Source organism: Archocentrus centrarchus, chromosome 24 (assembly GCF_007364275.1).
Source record: "Archocentrus centrarchus isolate MPI-CPG fArcCen1 chromosome 24, fArcCen1, whole genome shotgun sequence".
NCBI lineage: Eukaryota > Metazoa > Chordata > Actinopteri > Cichliformes > Cichlidae > Archocentrus > Archocentrus centrarchus.
This window is the reverse complement of record NC_044369.1, coordinates 34,749,305-34,776,082: the sequence shown is the minus strand read 5'-3', so window position 1 is coordinate 34,776,082 and position 26,778 is coordinate 34,749,305. Positions and strand designations below refer to the sequence as shown.

At 45.4% G+C, this 26,778-nt stretch overlaps 1 protein-coding gene across 3 annotated transcripts; it reads right to left on the bottom strand.

The window, feature by feature from the left end:
* Positions 1-4,806: 4,806 nt before the first annotated feature.
* LOC115774189 (inverted formin-2-like) lies at positions 4,807-21,781 on the bottom strand. Of its 3 annotated transcripts, none has more exons than XM_030721337.1 (25): positions 21,597-21,781; positions 19,600-19,734; positions 19,284-19,490; positions 18,951-19,212; positions 18,222-18,337; positions 16,458-16,617; positions 16,233-16,266; positions 16,005-16,146; positions 15,663-15,795; positions 12,457-12,957; positions 12,240-12,367; positions 12,089-12,150; positions 11,891-11,993; positions 11,633-11,718; positions 11,417-11,517; positions 11,199-11,269; positions 8,796-8,903; positions 8,645-8,715; positions 8,419-8,539; positions 8,108-8,272; positions 7,660-7,750; positions 6,984-7,106; positions 6,530-6,910; positions 5,510-5,572; positions 4,807-5,257 (listed from the first exon to the last, which is right to left on the bottom strand). In XM_030721337.1, the coding sequence occupies exons 3-24, from the start codon at positions 19,410-19,412 to the stop codon at positions 5,511-5,513; spliced, it is 3,150 nt and encodes a 1,049-aa protein (XP_030577197.1). In that variant the 5' UTR covers positions 19,413-19,490; positions 19,600-19,734; positions 21,597-21,781; the 3' UTR covers positions 4,807-5,257; position 5,510. The 3 variants fall into 3 exon arrangements, with proteins under 3 accessions (XP_030577197.1, XP_030577198.1, XP_030577199.1); XM_030721338.1 differs by lacking the exon at positions 21,597-21,781 and adding an exon at positions 21,301-21,423; XM_030721339.1 differs by lacking the exons at positions 4,807-5,257; positions 5,510-5,572; positions 6,530-6,910 and having other exon boundaries at positions 7,043-7,182.
* Between the last annotated feature and the right edge of the window lie 4,997 nt (positions 21,782-26,778).

Below are 26,778 nucleotides of genomic sequence, written 5' to 3'. Positions count from 1 at the left end.
GTCCATCTAGCTTGATACTCTATGTCACACCAACACACCAGGGTCCTAAGATTAGCTGAAAAATAATAATCCTTCATGCAAGGCAGGGCAAAGCCACCTTTATCCTTTGCTAACTGTAATGTTTGGTACCTCATTCTGGGCCTTTTCTGCTGCCAAATAAACCTGGAGAGAAGTTTATCCCATTCATGACATTGTTTATCCTGTATTTCAATCGGTAATATTTGAAACAAAAAAGGATCCTTGGCAAAATATTGATTTTAAAAATTTCTAGCCATGCCTCAAAATTTAAATTTGGAATAAAATTCAATCTCTTAATATCTTCATAAATTTTTTGAAGTAAAGGCTTAAAATTTACCTCGTACATTTTTGAAATATCTTTCAGAATGCACACTGCCTGGCCAAAAAAAAGTCACCACCTGTATTTAACTAAGCAAACAGGTACAAGCCTCCTATTGGACAATTAGTGCAGCTGACAACAAGTTATTTAACCCCAACTGGTGCAATGAGTTGCTTCTCATTCCTTAAACAATCATATCAAAAAGAAAAGAGTTCAGTGTGTTTGAGAAGGGTCAAATCAGAGAAAACCTCTGAGGAGATTACAGAAACTACTAAAACCGGGTTAAGAACTGTCCAACACATTATTACAAACTGGAAGGACAGTGGGGGCCCATCGTCTTTGAGGAAGAAATGTGGCCGGAAAAAAATCCAGAATGATCGTGATCGACGATCACTTAAATGTTTGGTGAAATCAAATTGAAGAAAAACAGCAGCAGCACTCAGAGCTGTGTTTAATAGTGAAAGTAAGAGCATTTCCACACACACAATGCAAAGGGAACTCAAGGGACTGAACAGCTGTGTAACCTTAAGAAAACCACTAACCAGTGAGGCTAACTGGAAAAAAAGGCTTCGGTTTGCATAATGAGGGAGAATAAAGATTGGACACCCATCATGCTGAGTGCCTCCTGTACAAGCCTGTGGGGGCAGTGCTGTGATCTGGGGTTGCTGCAGTTGGTCAGGTCTAGGTTCAGCAACATTATGTGCTCAAAGAATGAGATCAGCTGACTACCTGAATGTACTGAATGACCAGGTTATTCCATCCATGGATTTTTTTCTTCCCTGATGGCACGGGCATATTCCAAGATGACAATGCCAGGATTCATCGGGCTCGGACTGTGAAAGAGTGGTTCTGGGAGCATGAGACATCATTTCCACACATGGATTGGCCTCCACAGAGTCCAGACCTCAACCCCATTGAGAATCTTTGGGATGTGTTGGAGAAGGCTTTGCACAGTGGTCAGAATCATCACTGCAAGATCTTGGTGAAAAATTAATGCAACACTGGATGGAAATAAATCTTGTGACAGTGCAGAAGCTTATTGAAACAATGCCACAGCGAATGCATGCTGTAATCAAAGCTAAAGGTGGTCCAATGAAATATTAGCGTGAGACCTTTTTTTTTGGCCAGGCAGTGTATATTTTATCATTAAGTGTATTTCAGATTGTAAATCTTGACTGGGAGAGAAGTTAAAGCTTAGTATTTGGGTCTTAAGAATATTGAGCTTATAACCTGAAAGTAAACCAAAAGATTCCAAATATGTTAAAAGATTGGGAAGAGAATAATTCGGGTTTGTTATATAAAGCAAAACATCATCTGCAAAGAGAGAAATCTTATGTTCTTGCTCTAGCCATTTCACTCTGCTGATATCATTATTGTGCTTCACCCCCTGGCTCAAGGTCACTTTAAAAATGGTAAAAAGTAGAGTGCTCAACGGGCATCCCTGACGAGTCCCTCTCTGTAACTGTATTGTATCTGAAAGAACCCCGCTAATTTTAATTCTTGTCCTAGGATGCTTATATATTGCTTTTATAAATAATGGATGAAATCCGAATTTACTCAGAAATTTATAAAGGTAATCCCAAGTAACCCGATCAAAAGCCTTTTCTACAGGTAAACTTATAAGTACCAATTGATTCTGAATTTGCCTATGCTTAATAAATCCCGTGTGATCCAAGCTAATAACCTGAGTTAAAATGTTCTCAGTTCTTTTAGCAATGATATATGTAAATATTTTATAATCTTGATTCACACACTGATGGGACAGAAACCCATCTGTCCCTGGAGCTTTATTTGCTTGATTTATACTGATTTTGAGTTCTGTAATTTATGCTATCAGACCTGAATTTTAATTTTCCCTCACTGTTGGTAGCTCAGTAGTATCTATAAAGACAGACATATTGTTGCCGTCTATTTCCAGTTGAGTTAAAAAGTTCCTTCTAAAATGTTAAAAAAGCTTATTGGATATCTTCTAATTTACAAAATATATTATTTGATTGGGGTCTTTTCTTCTATAGATAGTATTTTATTGTTGTTGCTTTAATTTACAGGCCAGTACTTTAGCTGACTTTCCTCCTACTCTATAATGCCTTTGTCTTGTAAATGTAATTTTTTTCTTTACTTCATTTGAAATAATGTCATTTATTTCATTCATTTTTTAAACCCATCTCTACTTTCAAGTCTTTCAAGTCCAAGGGTTTCATCCTGATACCTGATGGCAGTCAGGGTGTCGTTGCCTAGACTGCAAAGGTCTGTGTGTCCCTCCATGGATACGCCTCCCAGACCATCACTGACCCACCACCAAACCGGTCATGCTGAACGATGTTACAGGCAGCATGATGGCTTCTCCAGACCCTCTCATGTATTGATGTGCCATCCTGGAGGAGTTGGAGTAGCTGTGCAGCCTCTGTAGGGTCCAGGTATGGCCTCATGCTACCAGCAGTGACTCTGACCCTAGCCAAATGCAGAACCAGTGAAAAGCAGTCAGAAAAGATGAGGAGGGAAAATGTGAGTGTCCTCCACCTGTGAAACCATTCCTGTTTGGGGGGTGTCTCATTGTTGCTGCTCTAGTGCCCCTGTTGGTACCATATTTTCCGGAGTATAAGTCGCACTTTTTTTCATAGTTTGGCCGGGGGTGCAACCTATACTCCGGAGTGACGTATATGTGAAATTATTAACACATGAACCAAAATACTCCAGCCACTTGACATCTCCGTGAACCGGAGCTTTAAGGCAGTCCTGCGTAACCTGTGGGCGCAGTGGATGATGGATGGAGAGCACAGTTTAACGGCAACTGGGAGAATGCGCCACCCAACTTTCCTGGAAGTCATTGGATGGATCAACAAAACATGGGCTTCAGTGACAACCGAAACCATCCTGTCGGGATTCAGAAAGGCCGGAATAATTGGAACTGCAACTGACGACGAGTCTGACGAAAGGGACACAGAAGAGGAAGCGGCGCTTCGTCTACCTACGGAGTGTACAGAGTTTTTTAGAAGTGACACCGAGGATGAAGAATTCAATGGCTTGATGGTTTGGTAAACTTGTTAGCATGTTCTTTATGGTGTGGTTATCTGAATAACTCAGTTTGTTGTGCTTCATGTAGCTGAATGTGTTATGTTAACATAAAGTAGGCGTAACCGTGTTCGCCCTGTTCTTTAATCCATTATTATTTTAAATTGCCTTTCAAGATGGCATTTCTGCTCTGGGTCTCAGATTCTATCAACCCCCCCCCCCCAAAAAAATGCGACTTATAGTCCGAAAAATAAGGTAATTTCAAGAACACCAGCTGAAACTGATTACCTGATACTTACCTGACCACATCAATATCAGAGGTTTGATTGACCTGACCTCTGATTAAAAAGTGCTCCTCCTCCTGCAGTGTATAATAAATGCTGAGTCTTGTAAGGAGAGGGCAGGTGACTCAGGTGAGTTCGCGATATTTCACATAAGAAGCAGAATTTATTTAAAGGTGTGTACAGGTGTTGGTCATAAAATTAGAATATGATGATAAAGTTCATTTATTTCAGTAATTCATTCAAAAAGTGAAACTTGTATATTATATTCATTCATTACACAGACTGATATATTTCAATGTTTTTTCTTTTCATTTTGATGATTATAACTGACAACTAATGAAAAGCCCAAATTCAGTATGTCAGAAAATGAGAATATTGTGAAAAGGTTGAATATTGAAGACACCTGGTGCCACACTCTAATCAGCTAATTAACTCCAAACACCTGCAAAGGCCTTTACATGGTCTCTCAGTCTAGTTCTGTAGGCTACACAATCACGGGGAAGACTGCTGACTTGACAGTTGTCCAAAAGACGACCTTTGACACCTCGCACAAGGAGGGCGAGACACAAAGGTCATTGCTGGCTGTTCACAGAGCTCTGTGTCCAAGCACATTAATAGAGAGGCGAAGGGAAGGAAAAGATGTAAAAACAACAGGGATAACTGCACCCTGGAGAGGATTGTGGAACCAAAGCCACTCAAAAATGTGGGGGAGATTCACAGAGAGTGGACTGCAGCTGGAGTCAGAGCTTCAAGAACCACCAGCACAGACGTATGCAGACATGGTTTCAGCTGTCACAGTCCTCGTGTCGAGCCGCTCTTGAAGAAGTGTTGGTGAAGCTGAGACACCAGAGCTGGATCTTCACCTCTAAACTGGGCCAAGCTCCACATCTGCTACGCCCACTGACCTCTTGTTGGAGCAGAGCTGTCCCTCTGTGTGCCAGGTGTGTCACACCTAAACAGCACCTGCAGGTGTGGCCTCAGCACCAGCTTCTTCAGTTCTGCCTGAGGTTTGGTTCCTGATCTTTGAGAAATGTTTAGATGTGGGAGGCGGTGGTGGTTGGGATGATCTCTGAGTCCTTTGGAGCAGCTGTTGGAGCAAGCTGAGAGAAACCTGAACCTGCCCGCCGCTTCTGTGAGCTTTAAAAACTCAAAGGAGACTCAGAGAGCTGGAACAACTTTTATTCTCACAGGTGAAGTCAGTAAAATTCAGCAGAACATTTTCTGCAACAATAAGAACATAAAATCTCAAAACTCGGGGGGACTCATCTGTACCTGAACGTTTGTGTCTGTGTGTGGTAGTGGTATTGGTAGTGGTGGTGGTGGGGTGGGGTGGGGTGGGGGGTGGTGGTGGTGGCGGGAGTGCGCTTTTAATCTGAAAAGCTGTCAGGAGGAAGGTGAATGTGCTCTGAGGTCAGACAGGTGATACACATCAGACCAGAGGAGTCGCCCCCTGCTGGACGCTACAGAGAATCCAATTGTGAGCTCAGGTACAGTGATTTCATGTATGTGGCCAATCAGAAGTCTTGACATGTTTTCAGGTGAGTTTTCTTTTTGATCTTTTAATCAGTTTGTTTTCCTGCAGGTGCAGTCCTGTTACCCTGGAAACAAGTCCCCCTCCATTCACCTGGAACCACAGAAGAAGAAACATGATCAGATTCCTAAAGCTGGGAGGAGGTCAGCTCATACTTTACACCTCAAAGTTTACAAAAATCTCAGCAGTAAAAAAAAGAGAAGCACGTTTGTGCTGTGGAAGCTTTGAATTCTGGTTATTAAATAACTGAATTCCTCAGATGGAGCAGCAGCAGAGATCCACAGCTCCGCCCAGAGAGAAACCCTCTGCAGGGAAAACTGATCAGGTTCTCCTGAATGAACTCACCTCACTGAAGTACACAGGTCTTCTTTTTCTTCGAGCGTTTTCTTCCTGTGTGACCGCCGCCTCCTGCAAAGCAAAGAGACGCTGTGATTGGTTTACAGGTAGAAAACGGATTACATCATCAACACTTCAGCATGATACAGATCAGCGCCCGCTGTTTCTGTGATGGTACGCTCTTGAACCTGAGCGCAGGCCGCCGCGTTACAGGAAACGGTGAAGTTGAGGAAGAGGAACAGATGCCGTGACCTCACAGAGGTCACAGAGCTACACCAAACTGACCCAGCAGAGACGGTGACTGTGAAGTCAGATAAACGGGTTAGTGGCTTTTTTTAAACCTGATAGATCACCATGGTAACTGATGCTGAAGGCCTCACCTGGTCAGCAGCAGGTGATGTTCAGAGCGTCAGTTTAAAATGAGCTGGCGTTTGTTTCCAGCGTGTTCTCAGAGTGATGCAGACTCTGCTGGGAGCACGTTTCTATGAGCAGCTCGTTACTGAAGCTGAATGAAGCTGTGAGGTCACAGCAGCTCAGACTGAACCTGCACGGATCCATATGCTGATGCAAACGTCTAAATGCTGTTCTGCTTGGTTCTGACCTGCTGCTGAGTCTCTGCTGGAAACACAGACCGAGAACAGCCGCTCAGTCACAGCAATCCCACTCTGATCCTCCACAGACTGCAGCCATTTCCACGTCTCCCTCATCAGGCTGTGGGAGGGAAGCGTTAAAGTTTCAGCTGTGTGGCCTCAGAAACAAACAGCAGCGCTGAGAGCGCCTGAAGCAGAGAGCCCGCTCTAAAGAATAACCACCATCATGTTACCACCGTCTCCGATGGGGTTTAGGATTTGTTGAGCCGGCTAACACGGACTAAGCCCAGCTGTGTTCAGCCTCAGTAGCCTCTGAACATCTGCAGCGTAAAAACACTGAAGAACAAACAGCACGAGCCTGAAGCAAACAGGAAGTAAACGTGGGCGACGCCTCGACTCAAACGCAAACCTCTGACCTGCGCATTGTGTTTCACTCTACCTGCTGATCTGATCTTTGAGGAGGTCTTTGAGGGTTGCTGTGGACCAGAATCATCTTCGCTGCCCGGGTTAGGGTCTTCGCTGCCCGGGTTAACATCCTGGTTTTCTGCTGGATCAGCTGCTCGGAGCTGGACTTCCTGCTCCAGTGTAGGATCAGAGTCCAATTTAGACTGCACGCCCTGAAGTTCAGTCATGGAGTGTGTAGTGGGGTTCTGGATCTCTGAGAGACCTCCATCGGGTCCTGCTGGCTCTGGTTCTGGTCTGGTTTCAGCAGGTGGATCTGTGGGGAACTGGACCACCTCTGGAGGCTCCTGTGATTGGCTGGACGTGGACAAATGGGGCTGGGCTGTGGCCAGTGACCTTTGAGTGACCCCAGGCTGACCTAAAGACAAGAACAGGGTCAAACAGAGGCAGTGAAGAGCAGGAAGAATAAAGAAGTCCAGCTGAGTCCTCACCGTGGACCCTGCTGGCCCTCTCAGACCGCGGCCTGGTCTTCCTCAGGTTGCAGCCCTTCCTGATGTCAGCCAGCAGGTTGTCGATGATGCAGCCTTCGTCCTGATTGGGCACGTCCATCCTGACTGCAGCACAGAGACGGTTTCTATGGTTGCAGTTATTCAGTTGCTGATAAACCGACAATAAATTTCTGGTAAACTGCTGCAGAGACAAATGTAACCAGTTAACAGAGACAAAGATGAGGGAGAAATTTTGGCTGAGACATTCATTCATACTTTCCAAAATCATTAAGATGATTTCTTAGAATCTTTTGAAACATTTAGTTGCTCGCTGACGTCAGGAGCTTGTTGCAGAAATGCGTTGCTCGTGTTCAAACTAAGAAGCAGCTGTCTCACTGTTTTGCTGCTCAGACATTTAATTGGTGATAAATTGATTGTTGTTATTTTATGACTAAATGCAGAGATGTTGAACTACTTAGTTGCTGATAAATTGTTGCAGAGAAATCTTTTACTGAAAAATGTTGACAGCAACCAAATGTGTCTTTATTAGCTGAAACGTGGACGAACGCTTGTCGTGGTCAAAGAAAACAGATCGCCTCCTTCTGAAACCACAGCGACGCCTCCTCAGAGTCACACTCTGCAGACTGGATTTAAGGTGGAATGACGGTGTTTGACTCACTGGTCTTGCCAGTGGGGGCGTCTCCTCTGAGTTTCTTCTCCTCCTCCAGCTTCTTCCTCCTCTTCTCCTGCTCCCTGTGAGCTTCATTCTCCTGAGGGCAGAAAATGGTCAGACTATTAGAAACGCTGCAACAGAACAAAAAACAAGTAGAGAAGAGTCAAAGCGGACGTGAAGAAGCAGCCGAAGCCCGTCACAGCACGTTCTCTGTGAGGAGCGATCCGATCTGTCCCCGATGGTTCGTTCACGCTGCTGCTCACAGCACAGACAGTCTGTGAGGGCGGAGCAGAACGCCATCACGGGTCGGTCGGGGTCAGAGTGGAACCGACCGGCCGGCTGAGAAGCTGTTTGAATGGCATGTGTTGGTGTGCGCCAGGATCAGTGCTGCAGACTGAGTCGTGCTGCCCTGTGATTGGCTGCGGAGCACGATGCTCTGTGATTGGCCGCTGACCTTGAGGGCTCGGAGGAACAGGTCTCTGAAGGTCTTGATGGTGCTGAAGAGCTCTTCGAGGGAGAAGCTGCTGCTGTCCTCACACAGGTACGCGGACAAGTCCTTTCTCTGCTGCTCCACCGATGACATCAGCACCTCCAGCTGCTCGACAGCCCGCAGGCTCTCCTAATAAAACACCACAAAGAAGAACAGGTAAGCTCACCTGTAACATCACCTGTAACAGCAGGTCTTTCCAACAAAAAGTGTGTTAGTGAGTTTACAGACTGGATTTCTCATTCATGGACCTCATTCTGCAGAGGGCGCTGTCTTACCTGTATGGTGGACAGGTATTGCTCCTTCACGTCATCAGATGAGGAGGAAACGCTCCTCTCAGAGTTTTTCAGCCGTTTGATCAGAGCATTTGTTTCAGACTGAATCGAGTCCACGCTGAGCCTGCAGGTGGAGTCAGACAGCGACAGCACAAACACACAGGTGAAACATCAGAAACACCTGAGCTGCCTCCATCGAACAGAATGGAGGCGACTGAGCGGCACTTACCCAGCAGCCTTTGCGCAGATCTCCAGGTCAGCGGGCACGTTGAGCAGGTCGGGGTGGTTCTCCTCAGCCTCCTGAGGGTCACAAAAACAGCAGCACCTGAGTTATGATGCGCTGTAAGGTCTCCCAGTGCTCCCAGCGTTACCAGTGTTACCTGCAGGATGTGGTGCAGCAGCGTGACTCTCGACTTGTTGGCTTTCGTTTCTGTCAGTTTGAGCAGAGTGCTGATCTTAAAACCCTCGGCGTTCCCCGTGTGAGTCCCCTGATAGTTAAAACCACACATCACATGATGACTGATCACAAGAATAAACAAGACCGCCATCCTTTATGATTTGTTTCAGCTCAATAAGACACATTTATGATCCGGCCGTCAGCTAAATTAACCGTCTGAAAGTAGATTTGCTGTTGTGCCACCAGGTGGAGCTGTGCAATGAGATGAGTCACAGGTGAGCAGCACCTGCCTGGATCTACAGCAGCGTACACACTGCATATAAAAACAGACACAACCACCACATTGTCAGTGTTACCATTTTGTTCACTGCCATGTTGTTTTTTATTTCAGGAAGTGACCATGTTTGGACAAGAGGGTTGCGTGCTAAGCTATAGGCTAATGCTAACTGGCTTGGTTAGCACACACACACACACACACACACACACACACACACACACACACACACACAAAAACCTACACATTAGTAACATCAAAATCCTGAATTTCACTCAACAAACTGGAGCTCCGCCTTCTTGGATGGTCTGTTAGTCCAGTGAAGCCACAGCAGCCATAATATTGGTCAGATAACTGCATTAAAAATGCTCCAAAAGGCTCCAACAGCACCAACACAGTCCAGAGGTCCAGTTCAGGGACTCTATTAGCTGAGGTGAAGCCTAGCAGACAGCTAGCAGCTACAGCCGCCTGTACCACCATCCACCTGTCAGTCAAAGAGGCCACGCCCCAATAATGCAAACTTTATTTAAACAGGTGAGTTATAGAAACATCCTCCCCCGTACAGCTGCTATGAAGGGGTGAATTATCCACAGAGAGCAAAGCAGTTTCTGTATCAGCTGTAAACATGTTTATTTCTGTTTGAAGGTTTAACATGGGAGTCTATGGGGACTGACTCACTGCTGCCTCTGCTGGACTGCAGGTCTGCTGCTTCAGTGTTGGCTTCATTTTTCAGTCCAGGTCCCTGATCCAGGATCAGGTTTAACAAACTGAGTTTTTAAAAAAAAAAGTGAATTTCCCGTTCCAGAACAGCTGATCAGAGTCAGTCCAATCAGCTCTGAGTATGATCACTCTGAGTTAAGGGATCATCAATACCAGCATTCACCATGGCAACGCGTAAACAGAGAGCAGACCCTCTATCTGAATTCCCAGTGGACCCGTGTCAGTGCTGAGCGTGAGGGAGGGAGGAAAGAGTCACTTTAATCAGCTCGGTCCTGCTGTCGTCATCACAGACTGAATAAAGTTTGATATCAAATATATTATTTCTGTTATGTCTGCTGTCATTGACCCAACCTGAACTTTGATCATGAAGCTGACTGTTAATCTGATGATTCAGCTGCAGCCTGAAAGCTCAGAGCCAGTTTACTGATGGAGCTGTGACATTAGTGACAGCAGCAGAGCTGACCTCTGGTCAGTGATGACATTAAATACTGTTTCTGCTGCAGCTGATAATCATTTCAGTCAGATTTATTCTATTGATGGAATAGCAAGCTCACTTTATTTTTAATGGGGAACTTCATTATTTCTGCCAGTTTAAATGTTTCTGATCTGAGATCAGCTTCAATTACCGATGGCGGCCCTCTGACAGCCACAGCAGAGACTCTGAGTCTGAGTCACTGTCAAAGGTCAGAGGTCAGTCACAGTTTCATGTTCTCAGAAATGTCTCAGCTTTATAGGTTTTAAATATTTCAGTTTGTGAGGATGAGACATTTTAATTAAAGAATGCAGATCATGAATCCGTTATGAACGGATCCAGACTGGATGAGCTGGGAAATGACTGGAGCCTGAACTGGATCTGGATCTTATCTGGTCTGAATCCCTGATCCTGATCCATTTGGATCCTCCTGCTGTGCAGGTGGACTCGGACACGGTTTGCTGATGATCACAGATTTAGGAGATTTTTAAAGTCTTCAAATCATTTCAGCCTCATCTTCACTCAAACATTCCCATCATCTCCAGGATCAGACATTTTTCTATCAGTGAGCTTTTCCAGCACGACCAATGATCGATCATTGATCACTGATCAGTGTGTTCTGTGTCATCAGCTTCATCCAGATCAGTGTGATGTAACAGTGATGCTACAGTAACTACAGTAAATGTTTCAGAGGAACTGACTGACAGTCTGACAGCTGCAGCTGCCTCATTATAAATCTGTGACATCATCGCTGTCTCCGTCCTTACAGCCTGTTGACGAGTGAACGACTGTAAAAGCTTCATGTTACAAAATAACAAACTAACGTCTAACTGGGATTTCAGTGCTTGTGATCACGCAGCTGACTCACAGTAAACAGGAAAGTAATCAGATTACAAGATGGGCAGAAAAGTGATTCTCACGTAGTTGAGGAAGTTTCCAACACTCAGGATGAGTTTACAGAAGCGGGGCAGCCGGGTGCTCTCCTTCACACCTGGACACAACACAACAAACCAGGAAGGTAAGTCCATCCATCTGCAGCTGCCTTCATCCTGTGTGATTTTCTGTGTTTTGAATGTGTAATACTTGTTTATTGTATAATTATTGTGTTTTCGAATGTGTAGTTTGTGCGTATACAGACTCTGGCAGGCTCGGACCAACAGCTCAGCTTTGGGCTTCACAGTCTCCAACACACAGCTGCTCTCCTCACACAGCAGCATGCACTCGATCCTCAGAGGGTAACTGCAACAGACACACACACACACACCATGAATGAGCGAGCAGACCTCTGCTGAGCAGTACGTGAGCATGTCTGATCTGTGTTTGATGTGAGCAGCAGATGGCGCTGTCCTCCCACCTGGGAACATCAATCAGCTGCAGGTAAAACTGATCCACTGATGCCAGCTTGTCCCGGTCTGCCTGGTGAGACTTCAGGTTCTCTACCTGAGGATGAAGAGCACAGGTGAAGGACAGGTGGTGCTGATGAAGGACATTAGATGAGAGAGGACGGGGACAAGCAGGACAAGATGAGGTCCCCCAGGATGGACAGGTGTAAGGTGTAAGAAGATGAAGACAGAGGGACAGGTTTTGAAGAACAGGTGACCTCAGCTCTGACCTCATGTTTCTCTGGAAGCAGTTTGATCAGCTGTTTCAGGGCCTCCACATCAAACACAGACCTGTCTCCCCTTCGGATCAGATCCACAAAGTCCTCATGGGAACTGCAGGTGAGAGAGAAAAGGTGAGACAGTGAAGGTGATGTCACAGCAGAGGTGTGTTTCTATTGGCTGCAGCGTTCAGAAAAAGAATCTGTCACCATTTGAAGTGCTTGAGGAAGATGTTGAGGTTGAGGCTCTTCTTGGCGTCGATGAAGGAAACCTGTGGACAGAGTTGAACATGTATACGTGGAAAAGCTAAGTGGACCGAGCGGACACGCTGTAAGGTGAGGACAGTGAAAAGTGCAGCACCTCTTTGGGCTCCGTCTTGGATTTGGTCCTGGTCTGGGTCTCAGTCGGAGGGAGACTGAAGAGCTGCTCAATGTTGCAGTAATCCGGCTCCATGGAGTCAGAAGACGACGTCCACAAAGACTGGTGGTCTGCGGATGCACAGAGAGAGGTCAGCTCGATCCACATCAGAACCCGGCCGGGGCCAACACGGGCCCGAGCAAACACGGCACGAACTCACCCGACACCAGTCTGGAGGGAAGTTTCTGCCAGTTCAGTTTCTTCATCCGCAGTGTAGGGCAGGGGGTGTGGCTTGTGTTAGGGGCGGAGCTGTTATATGACCTGCCCAGACTTTGAACTGTCTGGGCTGTGATGGCACCTGGAGGAGGGGGAGGGGGTGGAGGTCCTGCACCAGGTAAGGGAAAGGGAGGGGGAGGAGGAGGGGGTGGTGGTGGGGGAGGAGCTCCTGCACCAGGTAAGGGAGGAGGAGGGGGTGGGGGAGGGGCAACTGCCCAAGGTAAGGGAGGGGGAGGGGGAGCACAGGAAGAGGGAGGAGCCTGAGGAGGCACTATGGAAGCAGTGGATCTCACAGCATCTTTGGTGAGTGCCTCTGATTGGCTAGGAGGACTGTCTGGTAGTCTAGCCTGGACCGCCCTGTCGACAGTACGGATCCTGTGATTGGCTACGTAGGACTTTTGGGGGAGGAGCTTCTCCAGCAGCCCATCGGCAGAATCTAATTCAGCTGCAATCCAGAAAAACAGACCAGTTAAAGTCACCTTCACAATACTGATCCACATTACTTTTCATCTATTTATCCAGCAGCATGCTCGCACATGTCACTAATATTTTGACATGTATACAAGTATGCCGTACAGGCCTAGAGACCAATCAGTGACCCCCTTACTTAACACTGAATACTAACATTGTGAATCCATCATCTGAGATCTGGGAGTGAGCTATGAATACTTAGAAGCAGCATTAAACTGCAGTGAAACCTGAAAGTCTGAAGCTCCTCAACAGCCTGAGTCAAAGAAACTCCAACTAACACTCAAGAAGCACTTTAGCTTTAAAGGGCACATATCGTGCTTTTAAATCCTTCTTTTTCATATATAAATCATTCATTGTGGTCTGTATGAAGTAGAACTGCAATGCTTTGGTCTGAATTCCTCGTTATTGCAGCTCCACAGACCCCTCGTTTACACCTGTTCTGAGGCGTCTTAGAGCAGCTCGTTTTGGTGCGGTCTCTTTAAATGTGAATGACACATTTCAGACATTTTTTGCAGTTCCACAGCAAATACTGTGACGGAAGAGGAAAGAAAAGGTAACAGGAAACAGAGGAAACTGAACAGCCTGAAAATTATGACCCAAAAAGAATATAAAGATATCTACGCAGCACCGGGACAAAATACATTTAAATTTCCTGCACTGCTACACACTCAAAGTACACAACAAATTATATTTAAGGACTAAAAAAGTGGATTTTCATGATATGTCTCCTTTAAACAGATTGTTCCCAGTGTGATTTATATAAACAGAAAATAAAGCAAGGCCTAAAACTGAACCTTGAGGTCCTCCTTTAGAGTCTTATGTATGAAACCACACTGTGTTCTCTGTGAGGTACTTTGGATTTGGCCTCCCGTAACACTGTGAGAAATCTTGGAGTCATTTTTGACCAGGATATGTCCTTCAATGCACATATTAAACAAATATGTAGGACCGCTTTTTTGCATTTGTGCAATATTTCTAAAATTAGAAACATCCTTTCTCAGAGTGATGCTGAAAAGCTCATTCATGCATTTATTACTTCTAGGCTGGATTATTGTAATTCATTATTATCAGGCTGTCCTCAAAGCTCCCTGAAAAGCCTTCAGCTGATCCAAAATGCTGCAGCTAGAGTACTGACAGGGACTAGAAAGAGAGAGCAGATTTCTCCCATATTGGCTTCTCTTCATTGGCTCCCTGTTAAATCTAGAATAGAATTTAAAATTCTTCTCCTCACATACAAGGTCTTGAATAATCAGGCCCCATCTTATCTCAAAGACCTCATAGTACCATATCACCCCAACAGAGCACTTCGCTCTCAGACTGCTGGCTTACTTGTGGTTCCTCGGATACTTAAGAGTAGAATGGGAGGCAGAGCCTTCAGCTTTCAGGCCCCTCTTCTGTGGAACCAGCTCCCAGCTTGGATTCAGGAGACAGACACCCTCTCTATTTTTAAGATTAGGCTTAAAACTTTCCTTTATGATAAAGCTTATAGTTAGGGCTGGATCAGGTGACCCTGAACCCTCCCTTAGTTATGCTGCTATAGGCCTAGTCTGCTGGGGGGTTCACATAATGCACTGTTTCTTTTCATTTACCTCTTTTTACTCTTTTTATACCCCACTCTGCATTCAATCATTAGTTATTATTGATCTACTTTTAATAAAATAGGCTGATCAAAGAAAGAGAGGACGATCTGGGGTAGATCTACCAAAACAGTCAGAGCTGGATCAACATGAGTCACAAGCAATGTTTCCGCTGAGCTGCGCGCCTGCGCAGTCGCGCAGTGCTCGCACATTCTCAGCGCACAAGAAAATTAGTCTTTAGTCTTTATACTTTTATGCCTTTAGTGTATGTTATTGTGTTTTAGGTTTACTCGTTTAAATGAAACGGTTGCAGCTGTAACAGTAGTAATTTCCCTTTGGGATCAATAAAGTATTCTGACTGACTGACTGACTGACAAATCTATGCAGCGCAAAAAAATTTAATCCAACATAAACCGTAAACTAGTTAGACCAATGAAAATTATTTCCGTCCCATTTTGTAGTTTAAGTCAGTGAGTGTCAGGTGTTCAGCCAATGATACGATACGGTTCACTTATGCAGCCAATCATTGCATACCATTGTGTGTACGTGCCTTGCCCATATGCACTGTGTAGGTTAGCTAGGTAAGAGTAGTGTGGTGGAGTTAAGAGACACGAATGCTAACCCGTTATCATGGCTAAGCGAACGGGCAGCGGGACATCCACTCACCAAGCCAAAATAAAAAAGAAATGCGCTTCTTTTAAGATGGAATGGCTGTCGGAGTTTGTGCAAATAGAAGAACAAGCAGAGAAACTGGGTGAGAGTTTTTCTTTTTCCAGTGAGAAAGGTTTGCTCTGCAAAACATGCAGCGAAGCCAAAGTAGCAAGCGAGTTTTCAAAGGGAAAAGTGTGGACTGAATGGAAGTTGGACTACCTTAAGCGTCACTGTAATCTGATTCTTTTAATAAGCCATGTAACTTGCTATGATTCCTGGTTTATAACAGGTGTAATACTGGTGTGTGGCCGCAGCGTGCACATCTGATGTTACTCACAGTGGTCCTCAGTGTGCTCAGGGAGCTTTTGTGTATGCCCATACACATGAAAAATTAGAGGGAACATTGGTCACAAGTGAAAGTGGAATGTCTTAAAGTCGCCTCCATACTTACGGTCTTGGGCCAGCAGGGTGGCTCTATCCATCAGCAGTGCCAGAGCACGCCAGACCTCAGCTCTGTCTGGACCCACCAACAACAAGGCCTGAAGGATGGACAGCAGCTGGACAGAGGATGGACTGCTGGACACCTAGATACAGAGAGGGAGGGGGGACAGGCAGGTAGACAGGTAAAGGTCATTTCTGCCATCAAAAAAGAGATCCCAGCAGCGAACGACCAGCTGTGTCATTCGCATACATTGAAAGACAGCAGTGAATGCTCTGAGGGCCGTCGCCGAACGTGCTGACAGTGTATCGCTCATTAAAATGCGACCTGTGGCCACAGCTGTAGTGCAGTTACCTTGGTGAATAGCGACGTGAAGACCTGCTGGTGGCTGCTCATGTCAATCCCTCCGTACAGCCTCTCCATGTCCTCCATGTCCTCCGTCAGCGAGTCCTCAAACACGTCACACTGGATGTTCAGGTCCTCATCTTGCGTCTCCCTGCAGACACAGACAGGAAACTAATGGAAACCTAATTGCTTATTGATTATTAAAGTGATGGATTACAGTACAAACCAAACCAGTACCTGAGCCTGGGGAGCAGGTCCAGCAGCTGCAACCCTGAAACATGTTTGACAGTGAAAATCAAAGATCTCAGCAAACACCACACACTCACAGCTTTCCAACAATCACCCAGAGGACCTCTGCTGGTTTTTAGGTCGACCCCTCGTTTGTTTGGCCTAAAAACAGTGAAGCTTTGTAAAGCACTGACCTGTGTGTGTGTGTTTGGTCACTGTGTGGATTTGTCGTACCTATGAACTCTTGCCGCAGTCGGTCTCTCTTCCTCAGTTCCTCCTCCCCCAGCACGAGGACGTTAACCATGCTCATCAGCGTCACCATGTAGGGGACGTTATCGGTGCCGTGAAGCTCGTTCATGATCACGCTGAAGCGATACTGCTGCGTCTTCAGACTCTGAACTCAAACACAGGAAAAGTCCCTCAGCACAGGCGGTTTTTAATCAGGTCCAAAGAACGGACTCGGGTTTGTTTCCACGTTTATTAAACAGCACATCCACTGCACCACTTTAGTACACTGCACTCAATTGTAAATTAACCGTTTATTGCCATTATACCTCAGCTTACTCTAAATACTGCATCACACTACCTCTGCTCACTGTAAATACCCGATCAGGTCCTCATTTATTTTTATTTCATTTATATTTCTTATTTCTATCCTGTATTTATTATTTTGGCACCTGGAGGATGGCACCATCAAAATTTGATTGTATTGTGCGATGACAATAAAGATATCTGAGGTTCATGTTGAGAATAAGAAGTTTGATGTGATGAATGTGTGTGTGTGTGTGTGTTGCTCTGCTCACTGACAGTGTTGTATGGAGAGAAGAACCAGCAGAGGGAAAATTCCAGAGCATATGACTATGTAAAAGAATGGTATCCCATCATGCCCCTGGGCATGTTCAGAGCAGGTCAGAACGAGCCTGGCGAGGGCGATAACATCTGTATCCTCTGGTGTGAGGTGTGCGTTCTGCCTCAGACTCAGAGATAACATCGACATGCTTCAGGGACGAGCGTGAGCAGCTCGCTCTCATCATTCTGCTGCTCCAGTATTTCTGTTTCATCACAGGGATGAAAATGAAACGATCCTGAGCTCGAGCCCTTCAGTGTTTCACTAGTTCAAAGAAAGTGATCTGTACCAACCACGGGGTAGCTGTAGCTCAGTAGGTAGAGCAGGTCATCTACTGATCGGAAGGTCAGTGGTTCGATTCCTGGCTACTCCGGGCTACATGCCAATGTATCCTTGGGCAAGATACTTAACCCCAAGTTGCTCTCCGACCGTCCCGTCGGAGTGTGAATGTGTGTGAATGTTAGCTAATTAAAAGCACTTAGCTTAGTAAACATGGAAGTGCTTGTATGAATGGGAGTGCATGGGTGAATGTAAAACGTGTTGTATAAGCGCTTTGAGTGCTCTGACTGAGTAGAAAAGCGCTATATAAGAACTAGTCCATTTACCAGCACTTAACACTTAAGTGCTCATCCTCCACACCTGTCAGCTGGCCTCACCTGCTGGGTTTTCTGTCATAATTACACCTGAGAGCAGGTGATCCAATCAGCTGACAGAGCTTCACACCAACAAACTGACTCGGTCACTATAGACACTACGTACAGTTAGTGACATCATCAGAGTAGGTCAGAGCAGAACGAATCAAAGACCTGCTGCACATTTTGTTTGGAAAAATGTACAAAGCATTACCAGCTTCACCTGTTTACCTGTGACAGCCCGAAAACACGACGGTGTGTGTGTGTGTGTGTGTGTGTGTGAAAGAAAGGAAGAATTATTTTATGCAGAGTGCTGTTATGGTTATACTCTGTAATGATGAGAAAGCTCATTATTCCCACTGAGTTCACAAAAACATGAAGGTAAATGTGGTAAAGCGATAAAGCACCTCAGAGGAGACAGAAGCAAAGAGCAGAAAGAAGGCTAGGACAGAAGGGAGGTAAGGATGGAAGTGAGCAGAGAAGGGAGGATGTTGAAAGCGGACGAGGACACGTGTATACCTTGTAGTTGTCGAGCGCATCCAGGGCCAGGTGGTGACCCTGAGGGTCAAAGACAGAGAGAGCAGCCAGCAGCTCAAACAGCTGCCTCTTCACCATGACGTTGGATGTGTCCAGAGCTGAGGACGCACGGAGAGGGCGGGGTTACAAGCTGCAGGTCACTTTTCATAGACACTACAAATGTTGCTCAGTACTCAGAGGCCAGGTGCTCACAGGCACATACACCTGGCTCTTACAGATACCTGCTGACCTCAGCCTGGAACAGTTACTGGAGTTTCTCAGGTTCTGCTCTTTTAAGGTGGATCTGTTTATTGTAGCCTGACGGGGGAAAGCAGCGTTCAGGCTCTCAGTGAGAGCTCCACAGCTTGTAACATGTGACATATCGGAGGGGAAACTAATGCGTCACTGACATGATACTTTTCCATTGTTTACAAATTTGGAAAACATAAAAAAGCAAAGAACTGAAAATCTGTCTCCAACACGGTGAATGATCACACCGAGTTTCAGAAGAACTGGCCAATAAATGAGGAGAAGTGACTGATGTTAATCAGTGTGCAGTATTCTGAAAACGTGGAAAATTCATTTAAAAACAAAGTCCAAAAACTAAAATCGGCAGGGCCTCGCCCCCAGAGGACCTGTGCCACGTGTCAGAAGATTTCAAAGAGAAATGACCGAGGAGCAGCCAACCAGGAGAACCAGGAGATCTGACTCACTGTCTGCTCCTCCACCCACCCTGAGCCAGCGTCCTGACGTAGCCCTCATTGTCCAGGATGAAGTGCAGTCCTGCAGACGAGTTCATGACGGCTCGGACGCACTCCACGCAGGTCAGCTGCAGCAGAGCGTCAGAGATGCGGGCACAGCCGCGACCCGACAGACGCTCCAGGGCCTCCAGCAGCAGGTCCAGACCCCGCAGCTCCAGGAACTGCACCATCCAGGACTGATCGCTGGCCTTCAACCGCCGTTGCAAACCCGAGTAGTTCACCACTGTGGGAACCTGGAGGGACAGATCATTAATCAGAGCGATGAGATGCTCACAGGACCCCTGAGGTTCTGGTTCTTGCGTACCTGCAGCAGGCGGATGCAGAGTTCGGGGTCGGCATTCTCCAGATTCGCCTCCACCCTGGCGTCAGCGTCTGCTGGGGGGCCTCCAGTCACTTGGTCCTTCACCGTCCCCCATTTGTTTTTGGCTGCCATGAAGACAGTAACCTGCGCGGTGGTGAGACCAAAGGCTTTTACTGAAGTCTGAGGAGGGTTAAAACATCCAGTCACCGCCTGCAGATACAGATAATCAATCATGAGCAAAGTCCTGACATCAAGTGACCTCATCATTCCTGTTTCAGCTGACAGTGTGTTTCAGCTCTTTTAGTACGTCCCTGCTGACCTTTAAGGCTCGTCGTGGCCTCTCTGCAGGTCACGTATGAGCCTGTATGAAGCGCCCTCGAGTGGAGGTCTGACTGAGCGTCTGGGTCCTGCAGCAGTCTTTACTGGACTCCTCGGCACAGCCTCCACAGAGCCACTGGAATCACAAATTCTCACTTTTTCACATGATGTAAATTATTATTGGATGATGATCTTAATGTATTCTATCCCTGACCAACACCTCTGATGTGTTTTATTCTATAGTGAGAATAAAGAGGAACCCTCCCACAGGACAAACTGCACCAGACTGCATCTGAAATTCACTGAATTTAGCACCAACGTCCCAATGCGTGCTTTTATTTACATGGCACAAAATCATAACAACAGTCGCCCTATGAGCAGGTGCTTGGCAGCAGTGGGAAGGAAAAACTCCCATTTAACAGGAAGAAACAGGCAGGGGCAGGGAGGGGCAGCCATCTGCTGTGAGGGGGCTGGAGGTGAGGGAGGGAGACAAAGACACACTGTGGAGTGCATGAATAAAGACGAGCAGAGAGAAACGAGCTCATTTGATCCAGTAACTCAGTAACAGTAATAAAAACTAACAGACGTGTTGGGTTTAATCCCAGAGAGGCTGAAATGATAATGGCTGTCAATCACAGACATTACAAACACACAAATGAAAGTGTGAGACTTCCCATCAGCCCTCCTCCTCCTCCTCCTCCTCCTCCTCTCAGACTCTGAGTCTGCTGTGACTGGCTGCTATGTGAAATATGTGGTATGTCTGGTCTGGTGGTATGACTCTTAGTGACACCTAAACGCTCCTCACAGCTCGCTGATGGAGCTCCACAGGCTGAGCAGGCTGAGTCAGATCTGCCCCTGGCATGTCCTCCCTGCACCCCTCTCTAAAAGAGCCCCCGATTAAAACATTCACCAAGGACTCACTGCAACATGCTGCTAATAAACTGAGCACTGACTGCATAAACCAGCAGAAATAAGTGGAGGAAATTCACCTGTCAAGGTGTGTTTAGGTGTGTGTGAGTGAAAACAGGCTGAGTAGGTGGAGAAATTCCTTCCCAGCAGATGAGATTCAGATGAAGATTTCTTCATCCCTCAGTGCGGATGTTTACCGTCTCATAACTTTGCTGATTATATTATTGTGGATGAACAAACACCTGCAGAGGCGCCACCAAACAGAAACACACAAACTGATGGTTCAGCGTTTAAAACGGGCTTTTCCTGCTGCAGCTGCTGCACACCTTTACCTGCATACCCACCGTCTGGCCCTCAGAGCTGTTCACAGGGAAACAGCAGAATGCTCCTTTAACTCTGACACCAGGTGATTTAACCATTCAAAAACAGATTCCTAACCTTTAAAATGCTTTAAACATGCTAAAATCTGCGCCACCGATCTGACACGTTCACAGATAGACCCACAGACAATAAAGACCCGTGGGCTGATACATCAATAAACTGATTAGAGCACAGCAGGCTCACGTGTTCAGGTTTAAAGGTGAAAAGGTTAAAACCATCAGAGTCTCCAGATTGTGTCTGGAAGCGTTAAAAGCCACGGACACACCCACGGGGCGAGCTGTGCCATCCGCTCCGGACTCCGCTCGAAACTCACTGAATTTAGTGTCTGAGGTTAACTTTAAGCATGTGACAGCAGGAGCACAGCTGTATGAGCGCTCACAGCTGTATGAGCGCTCACAGCTGTATGACCCACCCGGCCCTGCGGTGACTTCGGCTCGGGGAGGATTCCCTGAAGCAGCTCGTTCTTGGTGAAGCCACAGCGGTTTGGTGTCAGCCGTTAGCGGAGGCGTCCCGGGGCGGACTCTGCCGTTACAAACAGCAAATAAAGCGCCGGTTTCTTCTGTAAACAGGCGGGTGTAACTAAGTGAACACGGGCCGAGCGACAGCGAGCCGGAGGGACCTTCAGCTGCTCCTCTGCTCAGGCTGAAACAGGCGTTCTAAAAATCACCGCGTTTTACAAGAGTTCGGGTTCACATCACACAAACTTACCTGAAATCTGTCCGCAGGTAAATAAAAGTTTGAGGCTCGTGAACAGCTTCGGGTTTCAGCACCTTTAAAGAGAGAGACGGGAAGCGGCTCGCTCGTGTCGGCAGGACGCCTCCAGGAGCTCGGACAAACTCTGTGTGTCCGCTCGCTGTCTACGGAGAATCGGCCGCAGCCCTCTGTGGGCGGGGTCAGAGGTCAGGGTGCCAGCCGCCGCCCGCGGGCGTGTGCGCGTGCTTAATAATAATAATAATAATTTTATTTGTGACACTGTACAGAGGTAAAAACAAAACAAATCACAAATAATACATAAAATAATAATAATTCACAAACAAGAAACTAAATGACCAAAGGAACTAAAGTGAGTATGCAGTCTAGAACAGGTGAGTTTGAAGATATGAAGAAAGTCAATATTGTGAATGTCCGGTGGAAGAGAGTTCCACAGCTATATATATATATATATATATATATATATATATATATATATATGTATATATACACATATATATATATATATATATATATATATATATATATATATTAGGATGCCTCCTGGCCTGGAAATTGGAATATTGGAATATTTTGTGCCGGCTTTTCTGTTTTGGATTTTGAGTTCCCCGTTTAGTTCCTGGTGGTATACACTAATCTCAGAGAGCCACTCTCTAGATTTTCAAAGACATCCAAAGCCTATTTGTGATTCGGCCCCAGTAAGTCGTCACTTATGTAACCCACAATGGTAAATGGACTAGTTCTTATATAGCGCTTTTCTACTCAGTCAGAGCACTCAAAGCGCTTACACAACACGTTTTACATTCACCCATGCACTCCCATTCATACAAGCACTTCCATGTTTACTAAGCTAAGTGCTTTTAATTAGCTAACATTCACACACATTCATACTCTGACAGGACGGTCAGAGACCAACTTGGGGTTAAGTATCTTGCCCAAGGATACATTGGCATGTAGCCAGGAATCGAACCACTGACCTTCCGATCAGTAGGTGACCTGCTCTACCTACTGAGCTACAGCCACCCCAATGCTGTTAACCTGCGTCTGCCTGGCAATCAGTGCAAACCAGCCTTAGTTTGTGTGCCCACAGCGATCAGCCCAAGTCAACAGTGTTGATCCCAGATCAGCTGTGTTTACAGAACTTTTCTCTGAATGGCGGACCCTCTTACCAAACACAGAACAATTTCAAATTTTAATTAAATTATTTGTCCTTAAAATAATAGTACGGTCAGAAAATCAAGTTGTTCTCACCTGCTCTCCACTCTGAGTTCTTTATCAATTGAGATTTCAGCGGTGATTCCTGCTCTCGGTTGTCAGGCGCACGTCTCCTCAATAATGGGCTCGGAGGTAAGCACTTTTCAGACTGGTTGAGTCTACCTGCGCAGGTTTTTCCTGGATCAACACGAAAGCAGAGAAGAAGTCACTCGAGAAATCCCATCCTCGTCGCCAAGATTGTGGTGGAAAAAATAAGTTGAGCTCTGAAACCAAACTGATTTTTGGATGATTTATTGAAAGTAAGAATATAACCTTTGCAAAGGGATCAATACAGCAGGAACAGCCTTCACACCAGCACTGACCAAAGCACAGAATAACACCCATTCCTTTATACTATTGTGTTGATACAATCTTGTTCCACTAGCCGTGGGGAGTTCAGGTTCCCCCCACCATGTAGCACCTGCATGATAACAAAGTGTGCCATGGCCTTGGACACAGCCTACAGTCAAGTTGTTTTTCTCATCTTCACACACTCGGTCTTTGTGCTAGAAAATTACAATTACAGAGAAAAAGTACACAGAGGTTATTCGAGTTCAGAAACACATTTTCCATTACATTTCCACAACAGGGAAATTTGTCCATTACAGCAGCTCAGTGCAGAGAAGAAGGATGAATAAAAAGATGAAACTAAATAGAACAGAAAACACTATATACATAAAATATATATCAATACACATATCAATTTATACATATACACACATATATATCTAAACACTATGTACAGATATCTGAACACTATGTACATTTGTAGCTGGTTAAGTACACAGCATACACAGTATGCATTATATGGGTGAGACTGTATTAAATAAAATGTATATGTACTGTGTGCATAAAGTGATGGCAGAGGAGGTAAAGTGTCAGGTGACTGATGACATCATGATGTGTTGTACAGCAGTGGTCCCCAACCTTTTTTGAGTCGCGGACCGGTTTAGTGTTAGAAAATATTTCCACGGACCGGCTTTTAAGGTGTGGCGAATAAATACGTCAAAATAAATGATACGACCATAACCAAGTGTGATATTTTCTACGTATAATAATAAAAAACGGGAATCCACTTTGTATTTGTATGCAACTCTATCAGCAGCGTTCTCGTAACATCCCGCCTCAACATGAATAACAGGCTCTCTGCCCACAGCGCTCCCTGGTCAGCTGTTAGAGCCATGGTAAAACATGCCTTCAAAATAAGATACACCGCAAAAACAAATACAGTAGAAATCACCTCAGTCGGATTCAAATGGCCCAGTTTGGGGTCTATTATCGAATTTCGCTGCAATGGCTTCTGCTTCATCTATGAATTTGCTTCTGCAAATTTTATAATCTGAAATTTTACTCGTAAGTGCAAGTTTGTAGCTTACACTTGCCACGATTGTCCCCGGTGAAATGAACTGATATAAACACTAAAACAATTTCCAGGCGTTGTTAGTGTGTGTGTAGTTGTGCATGAACGAGCCGATGCATGGAAGTGGGCGGACAGGAGCTGAGGAGGGTTTTAGCGCTAAACTCATCCAGTTTATGCGATCACATTTAACTGGAAATTTATTACAATGGGACCAGATTTTTCATCCGAGGTAGGTGAATATCCGACGGATTTATGTGATGATTTTATTGGAATTAATGTTAGGAAAAATCAGGACCTGCAGATGCCATCCAACTAGAGCGAAAACCCGATTTGTGCGACTTCGACTTAGGTGATTTTTACTGTATAAAGCGCATGAAAAATACAACTCACCATAACACTGAATCAGTGTAAGCCCCCTGAGCTTGTTTCTCTGATACTCATTTTTGCTGGCTTCTGGTTTGACTGGGTTCGGCCGATTTCACATGGAGCGTGGCTGCAGAGCCGCGGTGTCAAGCGCTGGAGAGTCAGTTTGATGGCTGGGTCTACCTCACTGCTATCCCCGGTGTTGATAAATAAAAATGGTAAATGGACTAGTTCTTACATAGCGCTTTTCTACTCTTGTTGAGCACTCAAAAATTTAAAGAAGCGGTATGTAGGTCAACCAACCGATTTCGTTAGACAGGCCTGAAGCTTCTGGGTTTAATTTTAGCGGTGACGTATCATGTGAGCAGAAACGTCTTGACACGTCAAGAGGAAGTCATGGAGGGAAGTAACGGAGCGAATCCCCCATTTTTCAAAATAAAATATAGTTTAGGCGCAGATAATAAGTAAAACGGAAATAATTTAAGTTATTTATTCTTTATGTGCGGCCCGGTACCAAATGTCCCACGGCCCGGTACCGGTCCACGGCCCGGGGGTTGGGGACCTCTGTTGTACAGTCTAACTGCTGTTGGGATGAATGAGCTGTGAAAGCCCTCCTTCCTGCAGTGAGGATGTTTCAGTCTCTGACTGAAGGAGCTGCTCAGCTCACCCACAGACTCATGCAGAGGGTGATGGGGGGGGGGGGATGTGCTGGGATGACTCCAGAGGACATCCCAGCACAGAGCTAGACCTCCTCACCAGTTTGTCGATCCCGCTCCTGTCCCTCATCACTCCTATGTTTGATTTAAATCCACAGCCTGAAGGTTAAGCCTAACTTTGTTTTGGATCAGTTTTTCACTAAATTAGGATGATCTCCAGTTTTATGTTTCCTGAAAGGATCTATAGCTTTCAGCACCATAGGTTATATCATCTAACTGCTGCCAACAGAAAGAGTCTAAAGTCAGAACAGAAAGATGCAATGGAAGCATCACAAGTGAAATTACTGCTTTTCTGCTCCACACTAAAACTGAGGCTGATCTGCTTCTCAGTCTTGATGCATTTGCTTTACTAATAACCCTTTTGTTTGGAGGTCAAAATGACACATTGGCCATAAAGCATACTTCTATACTTTTTTCATTAGCACAGATTTCTACGCTATAACAAAACATTTTGTTATAGCGTCACATATCAGTCATTTCACAATAGAGCAGGCTGTTGACACAGAGACTTTATAGCTCCTGTAATGCCCACAAACAGTGGGTCAGGCCTGAGGATTCTGCTGCTGCCATGGCTTTTAAGAAGTTTGTGTCATGTACTGGTTATGTTTGTTGAGACCCATACCTAACACATTGTTCTGAATGTTCATATTTTTGACAGTTCAAACTGAAATATTTCCACGTTTTTTTTTGCTGTGGATTGCATCCAATAAAAACCTGTCCCTGTTCTCACAGTGTGAGCCGTTTAAAGAGCTGAAAAGAACAGAGTGAGGGGGCTGAGTCTGTAGAAACTGAGCTGTCCTCACTACTTTATGTGGCCCAGATAGATGAAGAACATCTCCGTCTATGTAAAATGACAAACTAATTACAGATTTGACTTTGAAACGACAGTCTGAGTGTTTGAGTCTACACCTGTTTTTAAGAGAAGATGCGGCCTAAGACTCACGCACCATCGCACAGTTATAACGTCACACCCCGCGACCGTGTTTGTCCTGAAAACAAAGCATATAGTTAGAGCCGTTATGTAGCCCATCAAAGTTGGTTAAACTACATTGTGTGTGTATTTTTATTTACGTACCCTATGTATAAGAATTTGTGTGGGACAGATGGCATGTGGTCTTATAAAAGTTCACAGTAACACACCCACAAGGATGTTCACAGATAACCACTGTGTCGGTCATAAAATACGTTGTGTTACAGCAAAGGCGTGTTACCGCCACAGTAACCCTTTCACTAGCAATGAGATTAGCCAACAGTCATGTGTGTCATAAAACAGCTTGTGTTAAGACATGTGGAGGACACTACAAAAGATGTAATGCATTCACTAGCAATGTCCATGGCTAACAGCTGTGTGCCACACTGTAAAATATAGCAGCCTCATTTAGTTAAATCTACTTACTACATTTCTTTAACACAATGAGCTCTGACAATTTTTTGATTTTGAACTCTACATTATGAGTTTTAGAAAGTAAAACTTACAGCTATCCAT